Raw genomic sequence first — 26,097 nt, 5'->3', positions numbered from 1 at the left:
TGATCAGCAAATTATTGACAAATTTGCTCATGCAATTTCAACAATCAGTGATACCATACTTAGATAGAAGCACATGAAGTCAACTGCAAGTGCTACCTGCAGTAGATGGCCTACACACTCACTGAATGTGACTGTAGAGTGTTATGAAGGATAATATGCAAAAAACTGCCTTTTGTCGGCATGTTGGATGCAGAGTTCTGGGCATTAACTTGAGTGGTTGATGCCCAGAAGAATAAGTACTGTGAGATGTGGGAGCTTGGAAAGCTGTGCTATAGAGCAACGATTCATGCTACACCCTCTACTGAGCAGATAGATGGGTGTGGCAGATGCCCTGTGAATGTCTCTTACCAGAGTGCGTAACCCCAACTATGAAATTCCGAGGCTGATGTATGATGGTATGGTCCTGTTTTACATGGTTTGGCCTTGAGCCTCTGTTTGTAGTGCCACAAACATTCAGCTCTGAAAGGTATCTGAATGTTTTGCAGAATGCAATCCTTCCTACTTTTGGCATTCAAATGGAAATGGCCATTGTCTCTTTCAGCAAGATAATGCACCATGTCATAAGGCTGCTGCTGCTGTAACTACATGGTTTGTGGACATGAGTATTACAACACTTGACTGGTATCCACGGAGTCCTGAGCTCAACCTTATTGAACATCTGTAAAATGAACTGGAGATTATATATACAGTTGACCCTTGAACAGCATTGGGGTTAGGGGCGCCAACCCCCACCCATGTTTTTCAAAAATACGCAGATAACTTTTTGACTTCCCAAAAACTCAACTAATAGCTGTTGACCGGAAGCCTTACTTATAACATAGACAGTCAAATTAACACATATTTTGTATGGTATGTATGTATTTTTATACTATTGGGTTGGCAAATAAGTTTGTTCGGTTTTTCAGAGTGGAATGAAACGCATTTTATTTAACATATGTAATACATACTAGTCAGTTATATATTGACCCTCTTTATCAATGCCCTCTTGCCATCTGTCCACCAACTTCATTATGCCACGTTCATAAAACTGAGGTTTACTGGCAAAAAACTGATCCAGGTGTCTTTTGACAACCTCCTCATTAGCGAAGGTTTTCCCATTCAGAGAATTTTGTAATGATCAGAATAAGTGGTAATCGGTAGGTACCATGTCCAGTGAATACGGAAAATGTGGCAAAACATCCTAGCCAAGATGCAGCAATTTACTCCAGGTTGTTAACGATGTGTGGGGTCTGGCATTGTCATGGTGAAAGACAACTCCTTTCCAATTTGCCAATTCAGGACATTTTGTGCTAATTGCACAGGCCAGTCATGTTAACTGTAAGCAATAGACAATTGACTCAATCGTTCTGCGTGATGGTAACACCTCGTAGTATACAACACCTTTATAATACCACCACACAGTGAGCATGATCACTGACGTCAAAATCTCCAGAACGGAATTTGGCAAACTACTTTTGGCATATGCATTCTGTTAAGGCACCATTCCTATATAAGCTGCATATTTTTTTTATGGGCCTCCACAGCTCGTTTGTCTTTTTTGTACGTTATTTCCTTCCATTTCTAAAAATATGTTACATACATGCAACTGAAGTAGGCCGAATGAAAATTCACTGAAAGGTTATGTCAAATGTTGCCTTTCAACTGTGCAATAGTGTTGCATAGTAGTGCAACAATAGCAACAGGCGAAATGGCATAAATTTGTACTAATGCATAAACCGAACGAACTTATTTGCCAACCCAATATATTCTTACAATAAAATAAACTAGAGAAAATAATATGTTATTAAAGAAAATCATAAGCGAAAATACATTTACATTACTGTCCTGTATTTATCAATACCATAAGTTTACGTTGTCTGTATACAAGATGAGTCATCTGTGTTTCAGTATTTACATCAATATTCTCTAATTGTGCTATGAAAATTCACTGAAAGGTTATGTGAAATGTTGCCTTTCAACTGTGCAATATTGTTGCATGGTAGTGCAACAATAGCAACAGGCGAAGTGGCATAAATTTGTACTAATGCATAGTATTCTATAGCATAATATTTGTACTAATGCATAATGTGCTATAGGTCTTGTGACCTATAGCACATTAGAGAAATGTAAACAGAATTAAAGATGCAGTATTAAATTGTATCTGCATAAAATGAAAAGATAATGTGAAAAAGAAATTATTCATATTTATTACTGGTATAACGATTCATGCATTGATAATAATGAAGAAGTAGCAATATGATTGCTGTATGGTAGCCTACTGCAATTGATACGATTGCTTCGTGGTAGCCTAACCTATACACTAATGAATGAATTGTTATAAAATATTTTTATGCTAATTAAGTTTAACTAATTAATTCATTAATAACAGTTAATTTTATGCAGATATGATATAATACTGCATCTTTAATTCTGTTTACATTTCTGTTGACTGTGAATGACCAGTATGGTCTGTTAATGTTTATGTGCCTAAGTTTTGATAAATTTTAACTATTTTTTTAATAACGGATTTGTGTATATTTTATGATAATAAATGATAAACTAGACTAGTCTATGTATATTTCATGCATTCATGACATGCCTAACTTTGTCTTAATTTTTTCAATATTTCTAAACTATGCGGTTTTTCAAATTTTTGAAATCTCTAAATATTTTTCCAATATATTTATTCAAAAAACCACGTATAAGTGAAACCATGAAGTTCAAATCAGTGTTCTTAAAGGACCAACTGTGTATGTATATATGAATAAATGAACAGCCTATATTTCTACCCACTCCAAGGTGAAGGCTTCTCCCATTGGAGGAGGTTTTTTTAGGTCTACTACTCTCATAGTGACCCAGTCCACATTGGGAGAGTGTCACAAACATCCATGCCTATGCAGGATTTGAACCTGCAACCTCTTGGATGGAGAGCAGATATACTAACCACTTGGCCAACCAGGCCCAAAATATTATACATATATATATATATATATATAGAAAATTAGTTTTTGAATGACTATATACCGAGAATGAAAAAACACAGGTTTAATATTAAGATACAACTAGTTTCGTTGAATGATTCAACTTCTTCAGGTTTCACAGGCAAAGAATTATACAAAAAATGACAGAGACATGATAAAATTACATCAACAGATCAAGTATAAAGGACAATAGTACACACACACACACACACACACACACACACACACACACACATGTGTGTGTGTGTGTGTGTGTGATCTACACATGAAAGGTCACAAGACCTATAGCACATTAGTGCCAGGTGTGGGCAAGAGAAATAGAAAAAAGGATGAATCTGTTCACATTTTACTTGAATAGCTGAGGGTTGTAATCTCTGGGAAAGACTGTTTCAAATGACATAAGTAGATGGGATGAAGGAGCAGGCAGTGAAGTTGGATCGGTGAGTTTCAAGATGGACTGTATAGGGATGTTGGTTAGCAGTGGCTCTTATTTTAATGATTTTGGAGGAGAGTGAAGGTATAATAGTGGCCAATTTAGCAACACTGTTATGAAAGTGTCTGTAGGAGATACACAAAATTAGAAACTGAATCTGTGAGAAAGGGATTGAAGAGGGCATGTGAGAGAGAGATCATTAATTAGCCAGATTGCTCTCTTCTGGATAAAATTGAATAATCTTAGAGAGGATTTTGGTGTTCCACCCCAAATATGGGAGCAATATTCCATGGCTGGGTGGATTTGGACTTAGTATAGGGTGAAGAGCTGTGAAGATGTAAAGTAGTGTCATGTACAAAAAAAAGTACACTAAGTTTTTGGCAGCTGCAGAAGCTATAGATGTATTTGGTTGTGCCAAGAATGATCAGAGTTGCAGGTTAGTCCGAGTAGAGAAATCTGATCATCTTTGGATATCTCAGTATTACTGAAGGTGTGTGGGGTGGGGGGATGTGGGCTCTTTCTTGTGAGAAATCAGACAGGACTGAGTTTTGGTTTGAAGTTTACAAGGTTATCCTTGCCCCACTGGGATATAGCTAGGAGGTCTGAGTTCAGGACACTGGTCATGGTAGACCTTGAGGATTTTAATACTTGAGCACTACAATGTTTGTCAAATGAAAAGAAGGAACAAAATTGGCAAAGCTATGGATAGGATTGAAAGTCAGATAGAGAACAGAACAAAACCCCTGGAGTACTCCTGTGTTTGTGGGGAATTCTGAGGAGAGTAAACCGTCCACCATGACATAGTGTCCACCAGTGAGAAAGTTGGCGATCCAGTTGCAGAGTGAGGAAGACAAACCATAGGATAGCAGTTGTTAAGTATGTCCCTATGCCAAACCTGATCAAATGCCTTTAAAATGTCGAGGGCAACCACATGAATCCATACTGCTGATCACTAATTATTTGATATGACTCTTGGTGGTTCAAGAGTTGGATGTTGATGACCTTCTCCACAATTTTAGAGAGAACAGAAGTGAAAGCAACTGGATGGTAATTCATTGGTTGACTTTTATCACCTTTCTTTGGGATGGGCTACATGTTGACCTGCTTCCATGTTGTACATGCCAGTTGAAGAGGAGATACAGGATAGGTGTTAGTTCTGGGGCACAATCTTTTAACACAATAGGTGGAATACCATCAGAATCAGAAGCACTGTTTTGTGTTCAGTTTATTGAGGATTTTTTGGATTTCTTTTTGTTGGAAGACTATGTGCAACATGAAAGGACCATGTACAGTCTGTTAATGTAATGGGGGGGGGCATTCTTGGTAGTGTGGATGGAACTTTTGCCTAGGTCATCAATGCAGGAATTGGAAGAGAAAAGTGATGCCAGTAAATCAGCCTTGTCTTTGGACGAGGTAACTACAGTACCATCTTGATGCGAGTGGTGGAAACCTGGGTGGACAGAAGTTGCACCCAATGGCCTTGGCAAAGAACCAGAAGGAGTGACTGCCATTTGGACAGGAGACAATGTTGCAGTATATTTTACAACAGTTGTGAGCTGGGATGAAAGCCATCATTCCTGTGAGGATGATTTCTGTAAGTCAGGCTGAGCAGGTGTTTGGATCAGAAGAACTGAAGTAGACCGTCAGACCATGGGAAGGAGTAATAGAAATCATGGAGGTCCTGCCAGTTGGCACCCTTGCAGTGACAAAGGACACAAGACTGTGAACTGGTGGGTGAAAGTTGTTTGGTGGCTAAAGAGACTTGTATGAGGTTGTGGTCTGAGTTGCCAAGAGGAGAACTGACAACCAGAGTATATCTGGAAGAGGAGCTTGTTAGGAAGAAGTCAAGTATCTTGGCAAATTGGAGGAGGTTGTCAGGTATTCTAGTAGGTGATGATCTGAGATAAGTCATTGCTGATGGCAAATACCTCAGGATCCCTACCTGCTTGATTGAAACTGAAGGAGAGTCAATGTGAATTGTGGACATTCAAGTCCCCAAGAAGGATAACCTCACTATTGGGATATTTTGACTGCAGAAAGTTGACCTTTAGAGAGAGAGATAGTTGAAGAGGTCAGAGTGGTTGACAAAGTTTGGAGAGCGATAAAGAGAGCATATGAAAAGGGCAGGTTGGTTTGGTAGAGAAATTTTGAGCCAAAGCAGATCAAACAGTAGAGATTCAAGGATGTACAGTCTCTGGCATAGTATATCAGTTATGATGAATGCCCAAGTGCTGCCCTTGTGGTGGAAAGAACTGTGTAATAAGTAGTTTGGGCAGTTGACATTGACAGTAGCTGTTGAGGTTGCCAGTTGGAGTTCTGATAGGAATAGTACTTCTGGTTTAGATGACTGTAGGTGGTGGTGCACATCATTTATATTGCTGTTTAAGTGTCAGGTGAGGGCAAGGGACATCTGCTCCACAATAGTTCAGGATCTCACTGCATGCCTATTGGAATAATGATCCAAAATTACCATTGATTGCTATCATATACTTAGTATGCCCTGTAGGATTGCTTTAATCATTGCAGTGAAAAGAGTCCTACATCTTATTAAGGTGAGTTTTTTCTTCAAACTATGATGACTCCATTGACTTCTAAGCACATACCTGAATTCATTGCTTGATTTAATTATTTATTCATTAATTTTTATATGTACTTTTTCATTTTCACTTTTTACATTTGAATTTGATAATTCAAATATAAAAAGGATGCTGCATTCTCTATGGGAGGAGTTATACTGAAGAAAGTAGGGGAGACAAGAGATCTAGGGTTGATGATTGATAGAAACCTGAAATTTAGGGGACATATTGCGAAGGTGGTGAAGATAACACAGAGGATTGCTGCAATTATGAGAAGGACACTGACCTGCAGAGATAAAAAGGTTATCATTCTGTTGTATAAGTCTCTGATCAGACCATACTTAGACTATTGTTCTCAGATTTGGTCCCCAGGATTTGAAGGGGATAAATTAACTGTGGAAGGGATACAAAGATGGATGACAAAGATTGTTTCAGGACTGTACAATGTTAGTTGTGAGGATCAGCTGAGAGAATGTGGACTGCAGAGTTTGGTGGATAGAAGAAGGAGAGGTGATATGATTGAGACTTTTAAAGTGTGGAGAGGTGGTTACAGGGTTGACACTGGGGAGTTTTTTCGCTTGGTTGAACAGCGGGAAGGAGTGATGACAAGAGGCTATCCCTGGAAGTTACAAAAGGAAACCGTGAGCAAGAGGGTGAGGAGTGGTTTCTTTGCATGGAGGGTGGTTGAACCGTGGAATGTATTGCCTGATGGAGTGGTGAGAGCGAGAATGGTCAATGAGTTCAAGGAGTGGTATGATAGACTTTGTGTTTCTTAGGGGGGGGGGGGGGACCTCCCCTCGATGAATCTTGACAGACTTTATGTTCTTAGGAAGGACTTCCCACGATGAGTCTTTTGACTCCATGGAGGCCTGAATAATAATAATAATATTCACTTCACTTGAATAAACTAGTAACTGTGTATGTGCTCTATGTTATGCAATGTTATCATTTAATTTTTATATTTATTTTAGCAATTTTTTCTTTTTAAACTTTTTCTTTAAGTATGCTTTTAATTCCTGTAAGCTTTTTGCCCCATTGCACACTGAATATGTTAATAGCTTGTTTCCAGCTGTGTTAATGGCTATGTTTGCAGTTTCCCACAGGTTCCTATTAGGCTTTGACAGCCTGGTTGGTTGAGTGGTTAGCATATCTGCTATCCAACCTACAGGCTGTGGGCTTGAATTGTATGGTGAGCATGAACATTTGTAATTGTCTTCTGGTCATGTCCTACCAGTGAAGTTAACTGTATGCACACACACACATCCCTCCCCTAACTAAATACATTTGCAGCCCAGGTGAAATAAGCTACTTGATGTGAATAGTAAGCAAATGAGTAGAGTTTGGAAGAAGCAATAAAATGTTGAAAAAATGTGTTCAGCAATGTATTGTATTCCTTCAAATACATCACTGAACGTTTTGACTTTTTGGAGACTTAAGAAAGAAGTAAATATTTTAAGAAAAGCCATAAAATAACATTGTAAGCAGGTGAATAAAGACAACACCCAGAGATAACAATCTGTTAGACCCAGTTTTCATCACATCCACATGTATTCAAGATCCACTGAACTGAGTCCTTATATACTTGCATTAGGATCTTTGCTATCTCCCTGGTGTGTAATTTATTTTGTTATAGCAATTCAGTGGATTGTTCGATTACTTGAGCATTCTATTTAATCACATGACACAATGCTTGTGTTAGCTAGCATGGAAGATTAAGGAAAAACATTTTACATTTGTGGCCATACAACTATGATACATTTGTGGAAAAGGGCATCTAGTGTTTCACACGCGTGCGCACACACACACACACACACACACACACACAGATACAGAGTCTCCCTAGCCGAGTGAGTATCAACAATGCCCTTTCTATGAAAGGACATGGGTTCGAATCCAGTCTAGGATGCTCAGAAGTGAAAGGTTTTCTCTCTGGGAAACATTTTTAAGTATGTAATCTTTCATGGAAATGTTTTTAATATGTTAGTTAGTAATAATAAATTGATATGACATAAACTAATGAGCAACTGTTAACTTCACTGTTTCAAAAGGGTGTGTGAGGTCTATACTCTCTCTCTCATGCTGAAAGATCATCAAACAGATACAGAGTCTCCCTAGCCGAGTGAGTATCAACAATGCCCTTTCTATGAAAGGACATGGGTTCGAATCCAGTCTAGGATGCTCAGAAGTGAAAGGTTTTCTCTCTGGGAAACATTTTTAAGTATGTAATCTTTCATGGAAATGTTTTTAATATGTTAGTTAGTAATAATAAATTGATATGACATAAACTAATGAGCAACTGTTAACTTCACTGTTTCAAAAGGGTGTGTGAGGTCTATACTCTCTCTCTCATGCTGAAAGATCATCAAACCGTGCCTTGAACCCATTCTCAATTTCACTCACCACAATTTCAGGCAAATGCATTTGACTCACCAATCACTCTCCATGCAAAGAACTTGCTTCTCACTCCCTTGCTCATACAGCTTCCATGAATGGCTTCTAGTTCTACTCTTACTTCCTTCTACTCAATGAAATATCTTCTCCGCATTAATCTGGTAACAACCCCTCACCAATTTACATGTCTCAATCATATCCCTTCTTCTACTTCTTCTATTCACAAGGCTTTGTAAGATACATTCCTCAATCTCTTTTCTTACCTGACATTCCATATGCCTAACACTAACTTAGTAAACCTTCTCCAGTATATCCTCATCCACCTGAAAACCAGGCAACCAAATATGTACTCAATAGTCCATGTGTGGCCTGATCAAAGCCTTATACAGGGGAACCATAACTGCTTTGACTCTACACATCAATATTATTATTATTATTACATGACACCTTCAGTGAGTCCAAAGATTCATCAGTATCCTCCTCATTATTGTCATAATTCACCTTCACTTCTAGATCTCTCATCTCCTCCATGTCCTTCAAAATTTCTCCATTAATTGTGTACTCTGCATTCCAACCTTGCCAACCAAATTTCAAGACCTTGCATTTTGCAACATTAAACTGATAGCTCCAATCATTTACTCACTCACACATATATTGAGATCCTCCTGCAAGACAACAACATCTACTCTACTTCTCATAGCAATTCCCAACTTTGCATCATTGTGAACAGGTGCAAATCTCCACTTAAGCCAGTGCCAATGTCATTAATGTACAAGTTAAACAGCAATGGTCCCAAAACAGATCCCTGTGACACTCCAGTAGTGATCTTCCACTGCAGGTTGTATATAAAAGAGTGGTCTTCACTCCTCCATATACAACTGCTGATAACTATCCAACAGCAAATCAGCTATCCAACTTACTAGTTTGTTATCTAACCTATCTGTTTCAGTTTAGTTACCAGCTTGTCATGTGGCAGTCTATCAATTGCCTTTGAAAAGTCCAAGTACACCACCTTATAGGTATCTCCTTTATCAAGTAAGTTTGTCACCTTGTTGTGATACATAAGCAAATTGCTGAAACATGACCTCTCCCTAATAAACACATGCTGACCATCATAAAGAATACTGCTTTTATCAACCCACTTTTGATTCCTAGTCCTCATCAACTTCTCTAATACCTTAATGACAATTCCAGACACACAGATAGATCTATAATTTGTAGCCTAAGTCTTATCTTCCCCTTTGTGAAGGGGAAATATTTTTCCCATGTTCTATTCCTTTGGAACTCGTCCTATCACAAAACCTATGTTAATTAGTTGTGCCAAAGGAACCATTAATTCCATAGTGCATTCCCTCAAGACATGATGATATACTATCAAATCCTACTGCCTTATTAACATCATCAAGTTTACTTAATTCCTCAAATACTTCCCGCTCATTCACCATCAGTCCCTCCTCTACCACACATTCTACTTCAGCTTCTTGTTTTGCCTTCATGAGGATGAAATATGCTGATAAACTTATTGAATCATTGAATAATTCAACTATGTCTGCTGCCTTGGTTACCAATCTGCTAGTGTCACCAACCAGCATCATCCTCCCACAGTTATTTTTCCTTATACTTGCCACATATTGAAAGAACTTACTAGGATTTTTCTTAGCTTGATTGGCTAATTTTTTCTCAGTGAGTAGTCACCTTCTTGGCCAGCTCCTTATACTCCTCATACAACTGATCATCACCAATATTCATCTTGTGTTGTCTCTCCACAGTGCTTTCTTCTTTTTATATTTCATGCTTAATATCTTCATTCATCCATTTTACTCCTATCTTGTTTGGCATTTTCATCTTTGGAATACACTAAGATACTGCTGTTATATGGCTTCTGATCAATGCCCATAAAATGTCTATATCCTTCCCACACAACTCCTCTTTCCATGCTATAGCTCCCAGTTGTCTCCTAAGCTTTTCATAATCACCAGCTTTGTAGTTCCACGTATATCCCTTCTTCATAGAAGTTCTCATGTGACTGGCTGCAACCCATGTGATCATATCATGGTCACTTTCTTCAACCATTTACAATCACATCCTCTGATATAACCATATCCAAGACTTTTTACCCCTGTGCACCCTCTGTTATGTAATGCCTAAGAATGTTGTCTCTTAAGAATTCAAGAAATTCATCCTCCTTATTCCCTGATTCTTTTATTATTCCCTGATATTTCTTCATTCCAATGAATATTGTTATAGTTGAAATCGCTCATAATGATCCTTTTCTTGCATTAAGCCAAGTTGCCTAACATTTCTTTGTCTTCACTTTCAACATGCCCTGTCTCTAACAACACCCAACCAAATATCTTATTCTATCAACCTCTACTTGAAACCATACTGCTTCGAAACCACTGTAACTTTTTTCTCCTTTTATCTCAACATAGCACAAACATAATTCCTCTGCTATTATTAGCAGCACCCCCCCCTTCTTTCTTATCTTCATAAAAAATATCATGTCCCTCCATTTCTATTTCCATCAAGATGTCCTCATCCAACTACACTTCACTTATTGCCACAATTTCATGTTCCTTATTTCTGACACTCCTGTCATTCAAAAATAAGCATAATAAGTCATTTCTTGATCTACAGCTAGTCCTACACATGCTATCCTCCATCTGTGACTTCTCCTCACTGGCTCTTGTCTGTTCATCCTTTGCTCCATACTCCTCGTATGTATTCCAGGCCATTCTATTCCTAGTGACCATCCACACACGTGCATTCATTACCATTTATGTATGTTTTATTTATGTTTTTACATTTTATATAGCAGTCTGAATTACAGAACTATGTAGAACCGAAATATATTCTTCTCCCTTATTTTAGATAAGCTGCTTCCTCATACATAACTCTTGAAGATCTGTCGAACATTAAGTTACAATCAACCTGCTAATGTTTATCTATATCTATCAATTGTAACTTAGTGATGAATAGGCCAAGGTGGAAATCTCTCAGGTACCATTATAAATGCAGGAAAATTACAAATCCTTATTAATCTTTGTTGTTGTTGTCTTGTTATAAAGGAAACTGTAGTACTAAAACAAGATACTCTCTCCTACCTTTACAAATGTGGGCACCTTACAGAATCTCATTCTGGTCAGTTCCCAATTCTTTCAACAATGTTATGAAAATCTCAATACTCTTCATTTCTACAGCAGTAGAAATGAAGAGTATGAAACACAAACTGTTTAATATCATAAATTAATAGTAATATTAATAAAAAGTTAATATAGCTACAGTGAGTCTTGTGACTTAATAAAAGTCCTCAATAGTAATATACTCACAAACATTTGTTATTTAATATGCACTGCTTGGCACAGGTTTCAACATCTGAATTCTCGGACTGAACCTCATAATGTGCCGGAAATGATTTTGCTGGTGCATTTAAAAATCCAGCTAAAAAAAAAATAATAATTTTCTTTTAATTTATTTAAAAAATAAGTTTCAATTATTTTAAAAATTAAGAAGTCTTTTAGTACAACCATATTTATTCAGATTAATTAGGTCAGTTTTTAATTCTGCTACTGATTTTAAGTCTTTCAAATTTCTAGTTTTTTTTATAGTATAGTAGATTTTTTTTTTTTTTGTTTGATTCTGTGTAAGGTATCCAAAGCATGGTCAGTAAGCCCTGACTGACCATACTTATGGCAACAGATATATATATTTTTTTTTATGTTCTTCTAGGCAGATATTAGCAGATCTCCCAAGTAAGACAATAATGAGATAAGTTGAAGGAATAAGAGACTTTGTAAACACCTGAAACTGATAGAGGAGGCAGGTATCCATGGGAGAGCAGATAAGGTTAGCCAGCTTTAAATAAGGTTTGAATAATGCAGAGATTCTACTTTTTTTAGAGTTCTGGCTATTTTTTTCTGAGATGCCCTGGATATAAGGAACAATGATAGCATTACTATAGTAAGCATGTTAAGATGGATATAAGAAGATGAGAGTACTATTAATTTGTTGACATTTTTTGGTATTGTAGCCAGTGGACTGGAAAGTCTGGTGAATAAAGTAGAGTTCAGCAGCAAGATTAGTTTTGGTAGAACAGAGATTGTAGGCTCTGTTAACAAGGGTTTCATCCCATATTGTTGAGAGGGGGGGGGATGGTGGGAAAGTTTGTTTGTGTATGTATATATATATACGAGGGTAGTCTGAAATGTTCTTGGACTAACAATGAAAAAACGAATTTATAATTTCTAAATTATTTTTATTTTTCAACATAATCTCCCTTAAGACTGCAGTTATTCCAGCGATGCTCCAGAACCATTATCCCATCCCTGTACTGGTTCTCAGTAAGATCTGCAAAATATCCCTCTACAGCTGCAATCATCTCTTGATTCAAAGAAAAACGCTTGACAGCAAGGAAGAGTTTTAGTTTTGGGAAGAGATAGAAGTCAGAAGGAGCCAAATTTGGGGAATAGGGTGGATGTTCCAACAATTCATAGTGCAGATTCCTTAATTTTCCCATTGTCAAAACACCTTTGTTGGCAGATGCATTGTCCTGATAAAAGAAGATTTTTTTCTTCTGAAAACCAGGTCTTTTCTTATGAATTTTTTTGTCTAGTCTGTTAAAAGATTGGAATAATATTCCCGGGTTATCGTTTTACCCTTTTCAAGGTAATTAATAAACAAAATGCCTTTAGCATCCCAAAACGCCAATGCCATGACTTTTCCTTCTGATATAATCAACTTTGTTTTCCTTGGCGCTGTCTTCTCTCCACTGTTTTGACTGCTGCTTGGATTCTGGTGAGTAATGGTGAATCCAAGTCTCATCCATAGTAATAAATTGATGCACAAAATCAGTTTTATTCTTGTTAAAATGCTCCAAGCACTGTTCAGAGATTTTCATGCAAGTGCGTTTTTTGATCTGCTGTGAGCAAGCACGGCATCTATCTTGCACAAAGCTTTTTCATATGCGACTCTTCATGTAAAATATATCTTGCACGTTCTTTTGAAATGCCTATAGTCTCAGCAATTTCAAGCACTTTGACTTGCTGGTCATCCAATATCATATTGTGCACTTGATCAATAATTTCTGGTGTTGTTACACTTTTTGAACATCCTTCGCGTGGATCATCTTCAAGGCTAGTACAGTCATGTTTAAACTCGGCAGCCCATTTCTTAATTGTCAAAAACTAAGGAGAGGAGTGCCCATAAACTTTTATGAACTTTGAATGAATTTCTTTTGGTATTAATTCTTCTTTTGCAAAGAATTTTAGAACTACCAATACTCAATTTTATCCATTTCAAGGGAATCAGACAACACTTTTGCTTCAAGCAACTGTATAAAACAAACTACTTGATAGAATGACTTGCAATTTCACATGGATGCTTATGACAGATGTTCCGACTTAGAAGAAAAAAATCTTGCCAATAGTGTTGCCATCTATGGTCGAGGCTGAGAACTTTTCAGAACACCCTCGTATATATCTGTGTGGATGGGTTTTCTGTAAACTGAGAAAGAAAGGGTGCCATTAGGAAGATGTGTAATTTGAATATCTAGAAAAGGTAGGTTATTATTTTCTTTTTCTATAATGAGCTGGATTCTGGGGTGCTCTCTATTGAGATGGAGGAGAAAGAGTCTAACGTGACTGAGCCATTTGGCCAAATAGAAAATACATTGGTGTATTTTAGCCAGATAGAAGGGTTGGAAATAGCAGTATTAAGAGCATATTCTTCAAAATACTCCATATAATAATAATGATTGGCTACAGGGGGGGGGGCCAAATGGCTATAACCTCAATCTGTTTATGAATAATATCTTTTCAAGTGAAGTAGCTATAATGAAACTTTAAATTTACTTTTGATACTTAAAATCCCCCCCCACTCCCAAATATCACAGATCTTTTTAAATCTACCATTCATTCTGGCTACTTCACTTGAAAAGATACTATTCATAAACAGATTAAGAGTAATAACTCTAAAAATCATTTTTCTGCCCTGTAATGACTGTTATAAAGCACAATAGAAGTCATTACAGGGAAGAAGATTATTTTTAGAGTCAGTCAGTCAAGTTAGGAGACAGCTATGAAGCAGTCTCCTGCATAGCTGTAATGACATTAGAAGGCACCTAACAGGACTTCAGATCTTTTGTCCATTACAATTTGAATTGTTTCACTTACTCATTGTTGTGTGTTAAATGGAATGTGCAATGTGCTCTGAGAATGCTGGTTTGAAATTCAGCAAAATATAAGCCCGTTAAGAAACATCTTTTTTCATAATTTAGTTGGTTTGGTGTTATAATACCCATAAAATAAGTTATGAATAAAGTTCAACACCTAAGCTTCTCTATTAGATGGATGACCCTTACAAACTTTTCACTGAATACCTCAACTATGTCCACCGCAGTAATTACTATTCTACCATCTTCATCCATTAACATCATGTTACCATAATCATTGTCACATACCTGAAAAAGTCTTGGTTAGTTTGTTTATCTGTTTGATTGGTGTTTTATGGTGCAAGGACAACTGTGGTCATACTGCACCACCCAGTTATTACATCAATATACAAGATAAAAAACTGTAAGATATGACATAAATCAATATAGATAAAAATGTCTATAAATGGACTGCATTTGAGTGGTTATGGTGTGAGTCGCTTGGAGAGACTGCTGCTGGAAAGTGGAGAAGTGAATAGAGAGAATGAATCAGATCAAGAGGGGAGTGATGTGAAAGAGCAGGAGAGTAAGACAGGAGAGATTGAAGGAGTGGAAATGAATGTGGAAGTGAGTGGTATGAGTATAGAAAATGAGAGAATGGGTGTGCAAGAGGAGCAGGGAAACGGGGAGGCTCAGGGTGGACAGGGATACACAGCGTGAGAAAGGTGGATGCTCCAAGAGGAGGTGAGAGCATGTGTAGGCAGGAAAGTAATGGGATGATCAGGGATCAAAAGGAAACAGATGGAATTGCAAAGGGTTCTAAAATGAAGAAGCATAAAGGGAAATGGCCCCAGTCCAGCATGGAGAGATCATATCGAGTGAGTGGTATCAGTGGAACTAGCTGTAGATTCAGAAATGAGTTGTTGTGTTTGTATACCAATGCTAGAAGTATAAGAAACAAGGCGGATGAAATGGTTGCACTAATTGCGTCTGTGCACCCAGAGATTGTCGGAATAAGTGAGACATGGTTAGATGAGGATGACATCCTGACAGGAATAGAGATGGAAAGGTATGATGTGTTTCGTACCAGTGGTTTGAGGCAGTATGGTGTGAAATAGAGGTGAATAGAATCAAATACTTGGTGGGATGTTGTTATAGACCTGGTAATGTGGATGGTGGTGATAGTGAAATGTATAGTCAAATAAGCCAAGCAAATAAGAAAAGGGTGATCATTATGGGTGATTTTAATTATGGCAATATAGACTGGAATGAAGAGATAGCAACTGGAAGTAAAGAAAATGAGTTCTTGAGTTTTTGAGGGATAACTACCTCAGACAGTATGTAACAGAGGGCACAAGAGGATTAAGGGTCTTGGATTTGGTCATCTCATCGGAGGATGTAATTATCAATGAGGTATCAAATCATCCACCAATTGATGAAAGTGACCATGAGGTGATTACTTGGGTGGTTGCCAGCAGTGCAAGGACCCCTGTGAAAAAAGGGTATATGTGTAACTACAAGGGGGTGATTATGAAGAGCTCAGGAGACAGCTTGCAGGTGTAGCATGGAATGAGTAGTTAGCTGGAAAAGAGATCAATGCAGCTTGGGGGATTTTCAAAAAATATTTAGTGGATGCAATGTCTAAATGTATACCACGGGTGAGAAGGTTAAATAAGGTGGGTGTGAGATGGATGAATAAAGAGATTAAGCATGCAATACAGAGAAAAAGGGCATTGTGGAGGCAGCATAAGAGAAGTGGAAGTAACCAATTTCAAGAGTTCTACAAAGGCCAGGCAAGGAGGGTGACTTGGTTGGTGAGAGTAGCTAAAGAGAGGTATGAACAGCAGTTAGCTAATGAAGCTAAAAAGAATCCTAGAGAGTTCTTTTGATATGTAGCCAGCAAAAGAAAGAATGATTATGGAACGATGACATTGATTGGAGGAAATGGTATAAAGACAGCTGTTGCAGAATGTGTGGTGGAGATACTTAATGAGCTGTTCATAAAGATCTTTCAATCTTGTGAATGTGACTTCATGGAGAGATTAAGAGCAGTTGATGATGGGGAGGAGAGACTGACTGTAAGTGAGCAAGAGGTGTTTGGGGAGTTGAGTAAACTAGATGTAAATAAGGCTGTGGGACTTGATAATATATCACCGCGTATTCTGAAGGAATGTGCCAGAGAGTTGACTCCTGCCTTGAGATATTTTTTTAATACGAGTCTTGCACTTGGTCAAGTCCCTAAAGAGTGGAAGGAGGGCAAGATTGTGCCACTTCATAAAGGAGGTGATCGAACTCAAGCATCAAACCATAGGCCTATCTGTGTGTCAGGTGTTGTGGTTAAGTTGTTGGAGAAGCTTGTGAGAACTAGGATCCAGAGTTGGGTTGACAACAATGGTATAATCTTTGATGGACAGCATGGATTTGCTAAAGGGAGGTCGTGTTTTAGTAATCTACTTACTTATTACAATAAAGTGACTGCTTCCTTGGACAGAGGAGAAGGATACACAGTAATATACTTGGATTTCGCAAAAGCGTTTGATAGAGTACCTCATGATAAGTTGACAGTCAAACTAGAGCAGATGGGGTTGGATATTAGATTAGTGCATTGGATTGGAGACTGGCTATCTGATAGGTATCAACAAGTTGTGTATGGGGGTGCAATACCAGGAAAAGGAAAGTCACTAGTGGAGTGCCTCAGGGATCTGTTTTAGGGCCATTACTATTTAACTTGTATATTAATGATATTGGCAAAGATTTGGATGGAGATATTCAGTTGTTTGCAGATGATGCAAAGTTGGGACGAACCATAAAGAGTAGTGAAGATGTTGTGGCCTTGCAAGAAGACTTGAATAAATTGAGTGACTGGGCAAGCAAATGGGGATGTGAGTTCAATGTTGCAAAATGTAAGGTTTTAAAATTTGGAAAACAAAGATGGGATGCAGAATTTATGCTTGGTGAGAATATCTTGTTGGAAGTAGAGGAAATAAGAGATCTGGGAGTGATAGTGGATAAGGATCTAAAATTTAGGGGACACATCGCCAAAATTGTGAAGACAACACAAAGACTTCTGGGAATGATGAAAAGGACACTAACGTGTAGAAGTAGGGAGATTCTTGTTCCATTGTATAAAGCTTTGATTAGGCCACACATGGACTATTGTGCCCAGATTTGGTCACCAGGTTTTCAGAAGGATGAAGAGATGTTGGAAAGGGTCCAAAGGCGACTGACTAATGTAGTTTCTGACCTCTGGAATGTCGAGTATGAGGAAAGATTGAAAAGATGTAATTTGCAGAGTCTAGTGGAGAGAAGGAAGAGGGGAGATATGATAGAGACCTACAAGTTGGTAAGGGGTTGTTATAGGATCAATGGTGGAGAAGTTCTACATAGAATAGTAGGAGATCAGGGGAGAACCAGAGGTCATCCCTGGAAACTGTATAAAGAGGGTGTGAGTAGGGAAGTGAGAGGCAGGTTTTTTTCGTGCAGAGTTGTGAATGATTGGAATGCCTTGCTTGAGAGTGTGGTGTCTGCAAGGAGTTTGAATGTGTTTAAGACCCGGTATGATGAGATGTGTGTGAGATAAAAGGACCTCCTAATTGAGTCTTTGACTCCATGATGTCTTGTTTAATAATAATAATAATAATAAATGTATTTCTAAAATAAAATGTGTGCAGAAGTGTATAAAAAAATAGATAAAAAAACTGTGCAAAAACGATCAATGAAAAGTATAAAAAGGTCATAAAACAACACAGTATATAAATGGTATTTACAAGCAAGGACATTCTAAATAGAATTAGCATAAATTATCCATAAATGATCCATAAATATTTAAAAACAAAGGAAGTATTATCGAGTCTGATAAAATCTGTCTGCACGTATAGGGCACAGCAGCTCATGAATATGGCTAATATAATGGGTATGCTCATTAATAAAATGAGAAGAGTCAATTAAAATATGATGAATGGTGAGCCTGACATTACCAAATGTACATATAGACACGTTATCACCTCTGAACAGGAAGAAGTGTGTGAGATGACTATGACCTATGCAGGAGCAAGCAAGTACAACCTCCTCTTTTTGAACTCAGCATAAATTAGACTGCCATAATTTAATTTCAGGCTTAATTCAGTAGAGCTTATTATTATTCTCTTTCTGTTCTATGATGACTGTCACTGGGATTTTCGACTGCAAAAACAGAGGGTGAAAGAGATGATAATCATGGCAGGAACGAATGATTTGAAAGAGGACAAAATGGAAATGATAGAGGATGTGAGGGAGTTGTTTGAGGTAGCAAAAGAGAAGAGTGAGAGAGTTAGGATGGTGAGTATCTTACCGCGGTATGACAGCGAAGTGTTTAGAAGGAGGGCCATACTTGCCAATGACTTTATGCGTGGGTTATGCATGGAGAGTGGGGTGGAATTTGTGGATGTGTGGAATGAGTTCGATGGGCGAAAGGACTTATATAAGATGGATAGGTTATATTTGAATGGAGTTGGTGTACGGAGACTTGAAAGAGTGTTGATGAATGATGTGGAAGTGGATGTACAGACTCAGGGAAACTAGATTTATTAAGGGGGGGGTAGATATGCAGACTTTAGGGGGCAGTTAAGTGTATGAATGAGTATATTATGCCTGAGCGAGTACGACGGACAACAAATCAGAATGGGATAATTAGTATAAGGCATCAAAGTAGGGATGGGACAAATGGGCTTCTGCGATTCATGTACACTAATGCCAGGAGTATTAGGAACAAGAAGGAAGAGTTTTTGGCCATGGTTGGCACTTCCAGGCCATAGGTTGTTGGTATTAGTGAAACATGGCTGACAGAAGATGATAAAGCTTGTGGGATTGAATGCGAAGGGTATAGCGTGTTCATGAGTGACAGGGTGAATAAAAAGGGGGGGGAGGAGTGTTATTGATGATAGCTGATGAGCTTCAGCCAAGGAGTATAGAAATTGAACTGCAGGATGGGGAAAAAAGCACATTTGAGGCTGTTTGGTGTGAGATAGAATCGAGCAGAACAAAATATACAATTGGGTGCTGCTATAGACCGGGTGATGGAGTGGATGGTGGGGATAGTATGCATAAGCATATAGAAGAAATGAATGGAATGAGGGTAATTATTATTTGTGATTTCAATTATGGTAACATTGACTGGAAAGAGGAGAGGGCACATGGGACGAAGGAATTGGATTTTATGCGGTTATTAACGGATAACTATCTACAGCAACATGTATTGGAAAATACCAGGGGGCAGAGAGTGCTGGACCTAGTAATTGCAACTGAGAATGTGGCTGTAACGAACATGACCATGTTGCCACCAATTGGTGAGAGTGACCATAAGGTCATGACTTGGGAGGTGGCTAAAGGAGTCGAATTTACAATTAAGACAGGGTACATATGGAACTACCGGGCTGGTAAGTATGACAAGCTTAGGTGTGTGCTTGGCTCAATGCCATGGCATGTAAAACTGCAAGGGCTGGATGTTGATAGTGCATGGGAGGTGGTTAAGAACTGTTTGCAGGAGGCAATGGTTGACTGTATACCAAGAGTCTGAATAATAAATCAAGTAGGGGTTAAATGGATGAATAACACTATTAAGCTTGAGCTGCAAAAAAAGAAACAATTGTGGAGGGAATTTAAGGAGAAGGGTGACCATCAGGCGCAGGAACAGTATAAAGCTCAAGCCAGGATGGTAACAAGGGTGGTAAGAAAAGCAAAAGCAGATTACGAAAGGAAATTGGCCACGCAGGCTAAAGAGAATCCCAAACAGTTTTTTCAATATGTTGCAAGTAAAAGGAAAAATGCTCATGGTAGAATGATCTAAAAAATGCTGAGGGTAGGGAGGTAACCGAATCAGTTGATATTGTGGAATTACTGAGCGAGCACTTTGCAAGAGTATATCATCCAGGTGGTGACTTTGCAGGAATGGAAGAACCAACAGCTTATACTGGAATTGTGATGAATGAAGTAGAGGTAACTAGTCTATTACAGAACCTCAATGTCAATACATCTGTGGGATTGGATGGTATACCAGCTCGTGTCATACGTCAAGCTGCCAAAGAATTGTCAGTGCCCTTGATCATTTTGTTTAATTTGAGCCTCAGGACAGGGTCAGTCCGAAGGGGGTGGAAAGAGGGAGAAATAGTTCCACTGGACAAAGGTGGTTCCAAGGCTGCTGTTGAAAATTACCGGCCAATCAGCATAACAGGAATCATTATCATGGTCTTAGAGAAAATAGTCAAGAGGAAAATACAAGATTGGATAGAAGAAAATGGGATACTGTATCGGGGACAGCATGGTTTTGTGAAGAGTAGGTCATGCCTCAGTAACTTGCTCACGTATTATAACACAGTGACGGATGAACTGGATAAGGGTAATGGGTTTACAGTGATTCTACTGGACCTTGCTAAGGCTTTTGACAGGATACCACATGGAATTCTAATCAGTAAATTGCAGCATATGGGGATGGATATAGGGTTGGTGAGATGGATAGGAGGGTGGTTGACGGAGAGATATCAGAGAGTGGTTTACTCAGGAGTAGAGTCCACAAGACGGCCTGTGACTAGTGGTGTGCCACAAGTATCTGTTCTTGGACCACTGCTGTTTAATTTGTTCATAAATGATATAGGAAAGGATCTGAGAGGAACAGTTCATTTGTTTGCGGATGATGCGAAGTTGGGTAGGGCAATAGTGAATGAAGATGACGTCAAAATTTTGCAGGATGATTTGGATAGATTGGAGGTCTGGGCTAAGGAGAATGGATGTCAATTTAATGTGGCAAAATGTAAGGTTATGCATTTTGGGGTGAAAAGATTGGTGGCAATTTACTGCATTGGTGGAACCGTGCTCCAGGAAATTGATGAGGCACGAGATTTAGGAGTGTTGGTGGATAAGGAATTGAAATTTAGGGGACACATTGCAAAAGTGGCCAAATCAGCTCATTAAATCACTTGGTTGCTGAAGAATACGTTGACAAGCAGAGACAAGCAGGTTATTGTTCCTCTGTATCGAGCCTTGATAAGAAACCATCTCAACTACTGTGCCCAGATTTGGTCACCTAGGTTTCTTCTTGATGGGGAGGGTGTTGAGAGGATCCAGAGGCAAGTGACCAAGATGATAGCAGGTCTGTGGAATGAACCGTATGAGAACAGGTTGAGGATTTGTGGGTTGCAAAAATTGGTTGATGTGATGATGATTGAGACATTCAAATTACTGAAGGGTTTCTATAAAATTAATTCAGAAGATATTTTTGAGAACAGGGCTAGTTGTGGGAGAACTAGGGGACATCCATGGAAACTGGGCAAAAGTGTGGTTAGTAAAGGTGTTAGAGCTGGGTTCTTTACTTTTAGAGTAGTGAATGAGTGGAATGCGCTCCCTGAGTCTGTGGTGGATGCTGTGACAGTGAATGAGTTTAAGGCGAGGTATGATAGATACTGTATGAATGTCGAATAGTTGTGATGAATATGATTTGGGGCCTCCCTTGATGAGTCTAATGACTCCCTGGAGTTGCCCGTAATAATAGTAATAATAATAGTAATAGTAAAGTGTGTCTAATAATTGCTGGTAATTAGTGTATGGTACAGGTGGAGAGTGGATCTTTGAGAAACTAGATGACTTTGCTGTAGTATCTGCGGCCTAATTTCCCTTGAAAATTTCCCCAATAAACAGAAGCATCCATTGAGCCTCCATAATGCAACTGGAAGAACAATGGCACTTTGCACCCTTTGATTGGTAAAGGTCTAAGTTCGTTTTTCATTGTCACAAGAGGAATCTTTACATGTATTTTTTGAATTGAAGATGAGTTTGCTAATCTCATAAGGCGGTAGCAGGTTTTTTCCTTCTGGAAACACAGAATTGTACAAATTCTCTGATTGTGGACTTGGAAAAGTAGTTGGCCATGTGGGATGGGCTGGCAAGGATTTTATTTTTGTTGGATGTAACAGAGACAGCTATTGATGTCAAAGCAATAAAGAATTGAGAAATAAAGGTGGTACCACCTTTATTTCTTTGATGTATATTGATGATCAGTATATTGAGGCAAATGTACATTTGCCTCAATATACTGATCAGGAATTTATGACATTTGAAATGCACCAGTTGCAATTCTGATGGTGAATGGAGTCTAGCTACTGCAATGTACTCCACCTGGCAGAAACACAGACTTGGGATTCATAATCAAGTTTTAATCTTATCAATGCTCTGAACAAACGAAGCAAAAAACATATGTCAACACCCCAAAGGGTGAAAGATAGGGTATGCAGAATGTTCATTGCTTTATGGCAGTTGTCTCGTAACTAATATATGTGAGGGAGGAAACTGAGTTTGCTGTCAAGCATAAGTTATAAGCTCTTGTCTTCTGATGCAACTGGAATTAATGTTGGTCCTACTTCAAGTTCTGGATCAGGATAAAGACCAAGTCTGCAGCAAAAAATGCACAGAAAAATGTCTTCTGCTGTGAAAATCTGAATACATTTGCTAGTGTCCATTTTGAGAGTTGAAATTTAGGGGACACATTGCAAAAGTGGCCAAATCAGCTCATCAAATCACTTGGTTTGATATGGCATGATAAAGCTGTTTGTCTTCTATCTACTACCCTCATACTTTCAAGAATGGAATTCGGTGAAGACATCCACATAACAGGTATTACAAAAAAGCATCATATTTAAAACAGAACCTTGTGAGACTCACTCCTTCTCCCAGTTACACAATCTGGAAATAGTGGTTCCCATTCAGACTTGGTTATATATGAAGCTCTTGATAAAAAGAAAGAAATTCCTTCTGAAATAAAAATTATGCAGATCTTTTAGTATTCCAAGCAGTGCCATATGCCTTTTTCATATCAATGAAAACTGATAGTAGATGCTTGGATTTTAGGAAGCTATATATCTCTAATGAATGCCTCCAACTGGACTAGATGATCAGTAGTAGAATGATATTCCTGGAAGCCAGACTGTGTTCTGGCTTCCAGGAATATCCAGGAATACCAGGGAAAAAAAAAGACCCAGAAAAAAGTTTCCAAAAACCATAAAAGATAAAAGAACCATTTTTCCAGAATCTTACACAAGCAGGGTCAAAGCAACTGGACAATTATTTGGGAACTTGGGATCTTTCCTTGCTTAGAAAAGGCAATAATAATTGACTTCTGCCAAGTATCTAAATATATACTGTCACAGAAAATTCTGTTGTATAGGTACACCAGTTGATCTATTTCTATATGTCAGGGTCCTGCTCATCATTGCCATTATCTGATGTGACATCTTCACAACTTGTGCAATGTGGCCCCTAAATTTCAGGTCCTTGTCCACTATCACTCCTATATCTCTCATCTCTTCTACTTCCTTTAAAGTTTCCCAACCAAGTGTATACTTTGCATCCCATCATTGCTTACTAAATCTCAAAACCTTACACTTTGCAATATTGAATTTATAGTTCCACTTACCTTCCCATTCATGCAATCCATTCAAGTCCTCTTGTTAGGTCATAAATCCGCTTGATTCTACATTGTTCTCCCCAGTTTTGTATCATCTGCAAACAGCTGCATATCACTAGTTAAATGCATCCCAATATCATTAACATACAAACTGAACAATGCCCCAAAACTGACCACTGCAGCACACCAATGGTGACCTTTCTCTTTCAGGATACCATACCTCCATTTCAACTTTCTGATACCTATCCGACAGCCAGTCACTGATCCAACTCAGAAGTCTGTTATCCAATCTCATCTGCTTCAATTTATTTAAGAGCTTGTCATGTAGCAGTCTATCAAAATCCTTTGCAAAATCCAAGTACACCACTGTATATGCAATTTCCCTGTCCAGGGAATTTTGTCACCATGTTATAGTACATAAGTAAGTTAGTGAAACATGTTCTCCCATTAACAAACTCATGCTGATAACCACAGGGAATACTGCTATTATGAACTCATTTCCTGTATCCTACTTCTCACCAATCTCTCCAGTATCTTTACCACAACCCCAGATTTTAAGACTAGCCTATAATTTGAAACTTCAGCTTTATCCCCACATTTATGCAGTGGAATAATTTTACCCTACTTCCACTCCCTTGGAACCTGTGCTGTTGCAAGACTTTTATTAAACAGGCATGCTAATACTACTGCCAATTCCCTGGAACATTCCTTTAACCATGCTACCAGCCAAGATGTCTATGGACATCAAGGTTATCATGGCTGCGATGTGCATATTAAAATTGCAATACCTTTGATATTACATTGAAATATATGATGGATACGAAGCGTATGAGGATGTGTATTTGATCCATAATGGCTGGTAAGGTAGTTAAGATGTGTGGTGATGTGTCATCAAATCCTGTTGCCTTATTGATATGAAGTTTATTTATTTCCTGAAATACCTCCTGCTCACTCATAATTAAGCCATCCTCTCCTATGTCCTCTACACTTAAGTTCCTCATGATTTCACCCTGATCAGGATGAAACACCCTTAGAAATTGATCACTGAATATCTTAACAATGTATTCTGCAGCAGTTACCATTCTACCATTTTCATCCATTAACTTCATCTTATCATGATCATTCTTCCTTCTACTTGCCACATAGGTTAAAAAAAAAAAAAAAAAAAACTCTAGGGTTTTTCTTTGCCTGATTTGTCAATTTCTGCTCATACTGCACTTTTATTTTCCTTGCCGAGTCACTCTCCTGGCTTGTTCTTTATACTCTTTTTGTAACTGATTATTACCATTATTCATCTTGTACAGCCTACAATGGATCTTCTTCTTCTTCCAAATTTCATGCTTAATCTCCTCATTCATCCATTTTACACCTACCTTATTCAGGCTTTTGGCCTTTGGAATTCATTAACACATTGATGCTGTTATGTATTTCTTTGTCAGTTCCCAAGCAGCATTTATTTTCTTACTGCTCAACTCCTCATTCCATGCTATAGCTCCAAGCTGTCTCATAAGCTTGTCATAATCACCAGCCTTATAATTCCACTTAATCCTTTCCTCACAAAGGTCTGCATATAACTAGTCAGTATATGACTAGTCAGAACATAGGTGATCACTTTATGATCACTTTCACCAAATGGAGGAAAGTGTGAAACCTCCCTCTTGCAATTGCATCCTGTGATATAATGATGAGATTTAGAACTCTCAATCCTCACGTGCCCTCCTTTATGTGATGCCTGAGATAATTATCTTTCAAGAATTCAAGAAACTCATTTTCCTTATTTCCAAATGTTATATCTTCATTCCAATCTATATCCCCATAATTAAAATCACCCATAATAATTACCATTTGTTAACTAATCAAAGTTGTTTATACATTTCTTCATCACCACCCTCCACATTCCATGCTTATAACAACATCCAACTAAATAAGTCTTCCTCTCAACTTCCATGTTACATCACACTGCTTCATAACCATTGTCACTATTTCCCCCTTTCATGTCTACCTTATGTAGACTTAGTTCCCCTTTCTCTGAGGGCGCTTGTGAATAGTACTGTATCATGTTCATTCAACCACGTTTCACTTATTCCAGTGATTTGGTGGTGAATAATCTTCCACGTTAGCTAAAATTCGATTCTGTCTAAAAGCTTTTAAACTTGCTC

At 38.2% G+C, this 26,097-nt stretch overlaps 1 protein-coding gene across 1 annotated transcript in view; it reads right to left on the bottom strand.

Annotated features, from left to right (window-relative positions):
• LOC150095256 (uncharacterized) overlaps positions 1–26,097 on the bottom strand; it is a 500,251-nt gene that overhangs the window by 138,996 nt on the left and 335,158 nt on the right. The window contains exon 16 of the mRNA XM_090410231.1: positions 11,690–11,801. Coding sequence (XP_090266357.1) covers positions 11,690–11,801 — 112 coding nt within the window. The remainder of the gene's footprint in view (positions 1–11,689; positions 11,802–26,097) is intronic.

Source organism: Typopeltis vanoorti, chromosome 20 (genome assembly GCF_054136105.1).
Source record: "Typopeltis vanoorti isolate ZY-2024b chromosome 20, IOZ_Tvanoo_1.0, whole genome shotgun sequence".
Taxonomy (NCBI): Eukaryota; Metazoa; Arthropoda; class Arachnida; order Uropygi; family Thelyphonidae; genus Typopeltis; species Typopeltis vanoorti.
The sequence above is the reverse complement of the archived record's forward strand: the minus strand, read 5'-3'. Positions and strand labels throughout refer to the sequence as shown.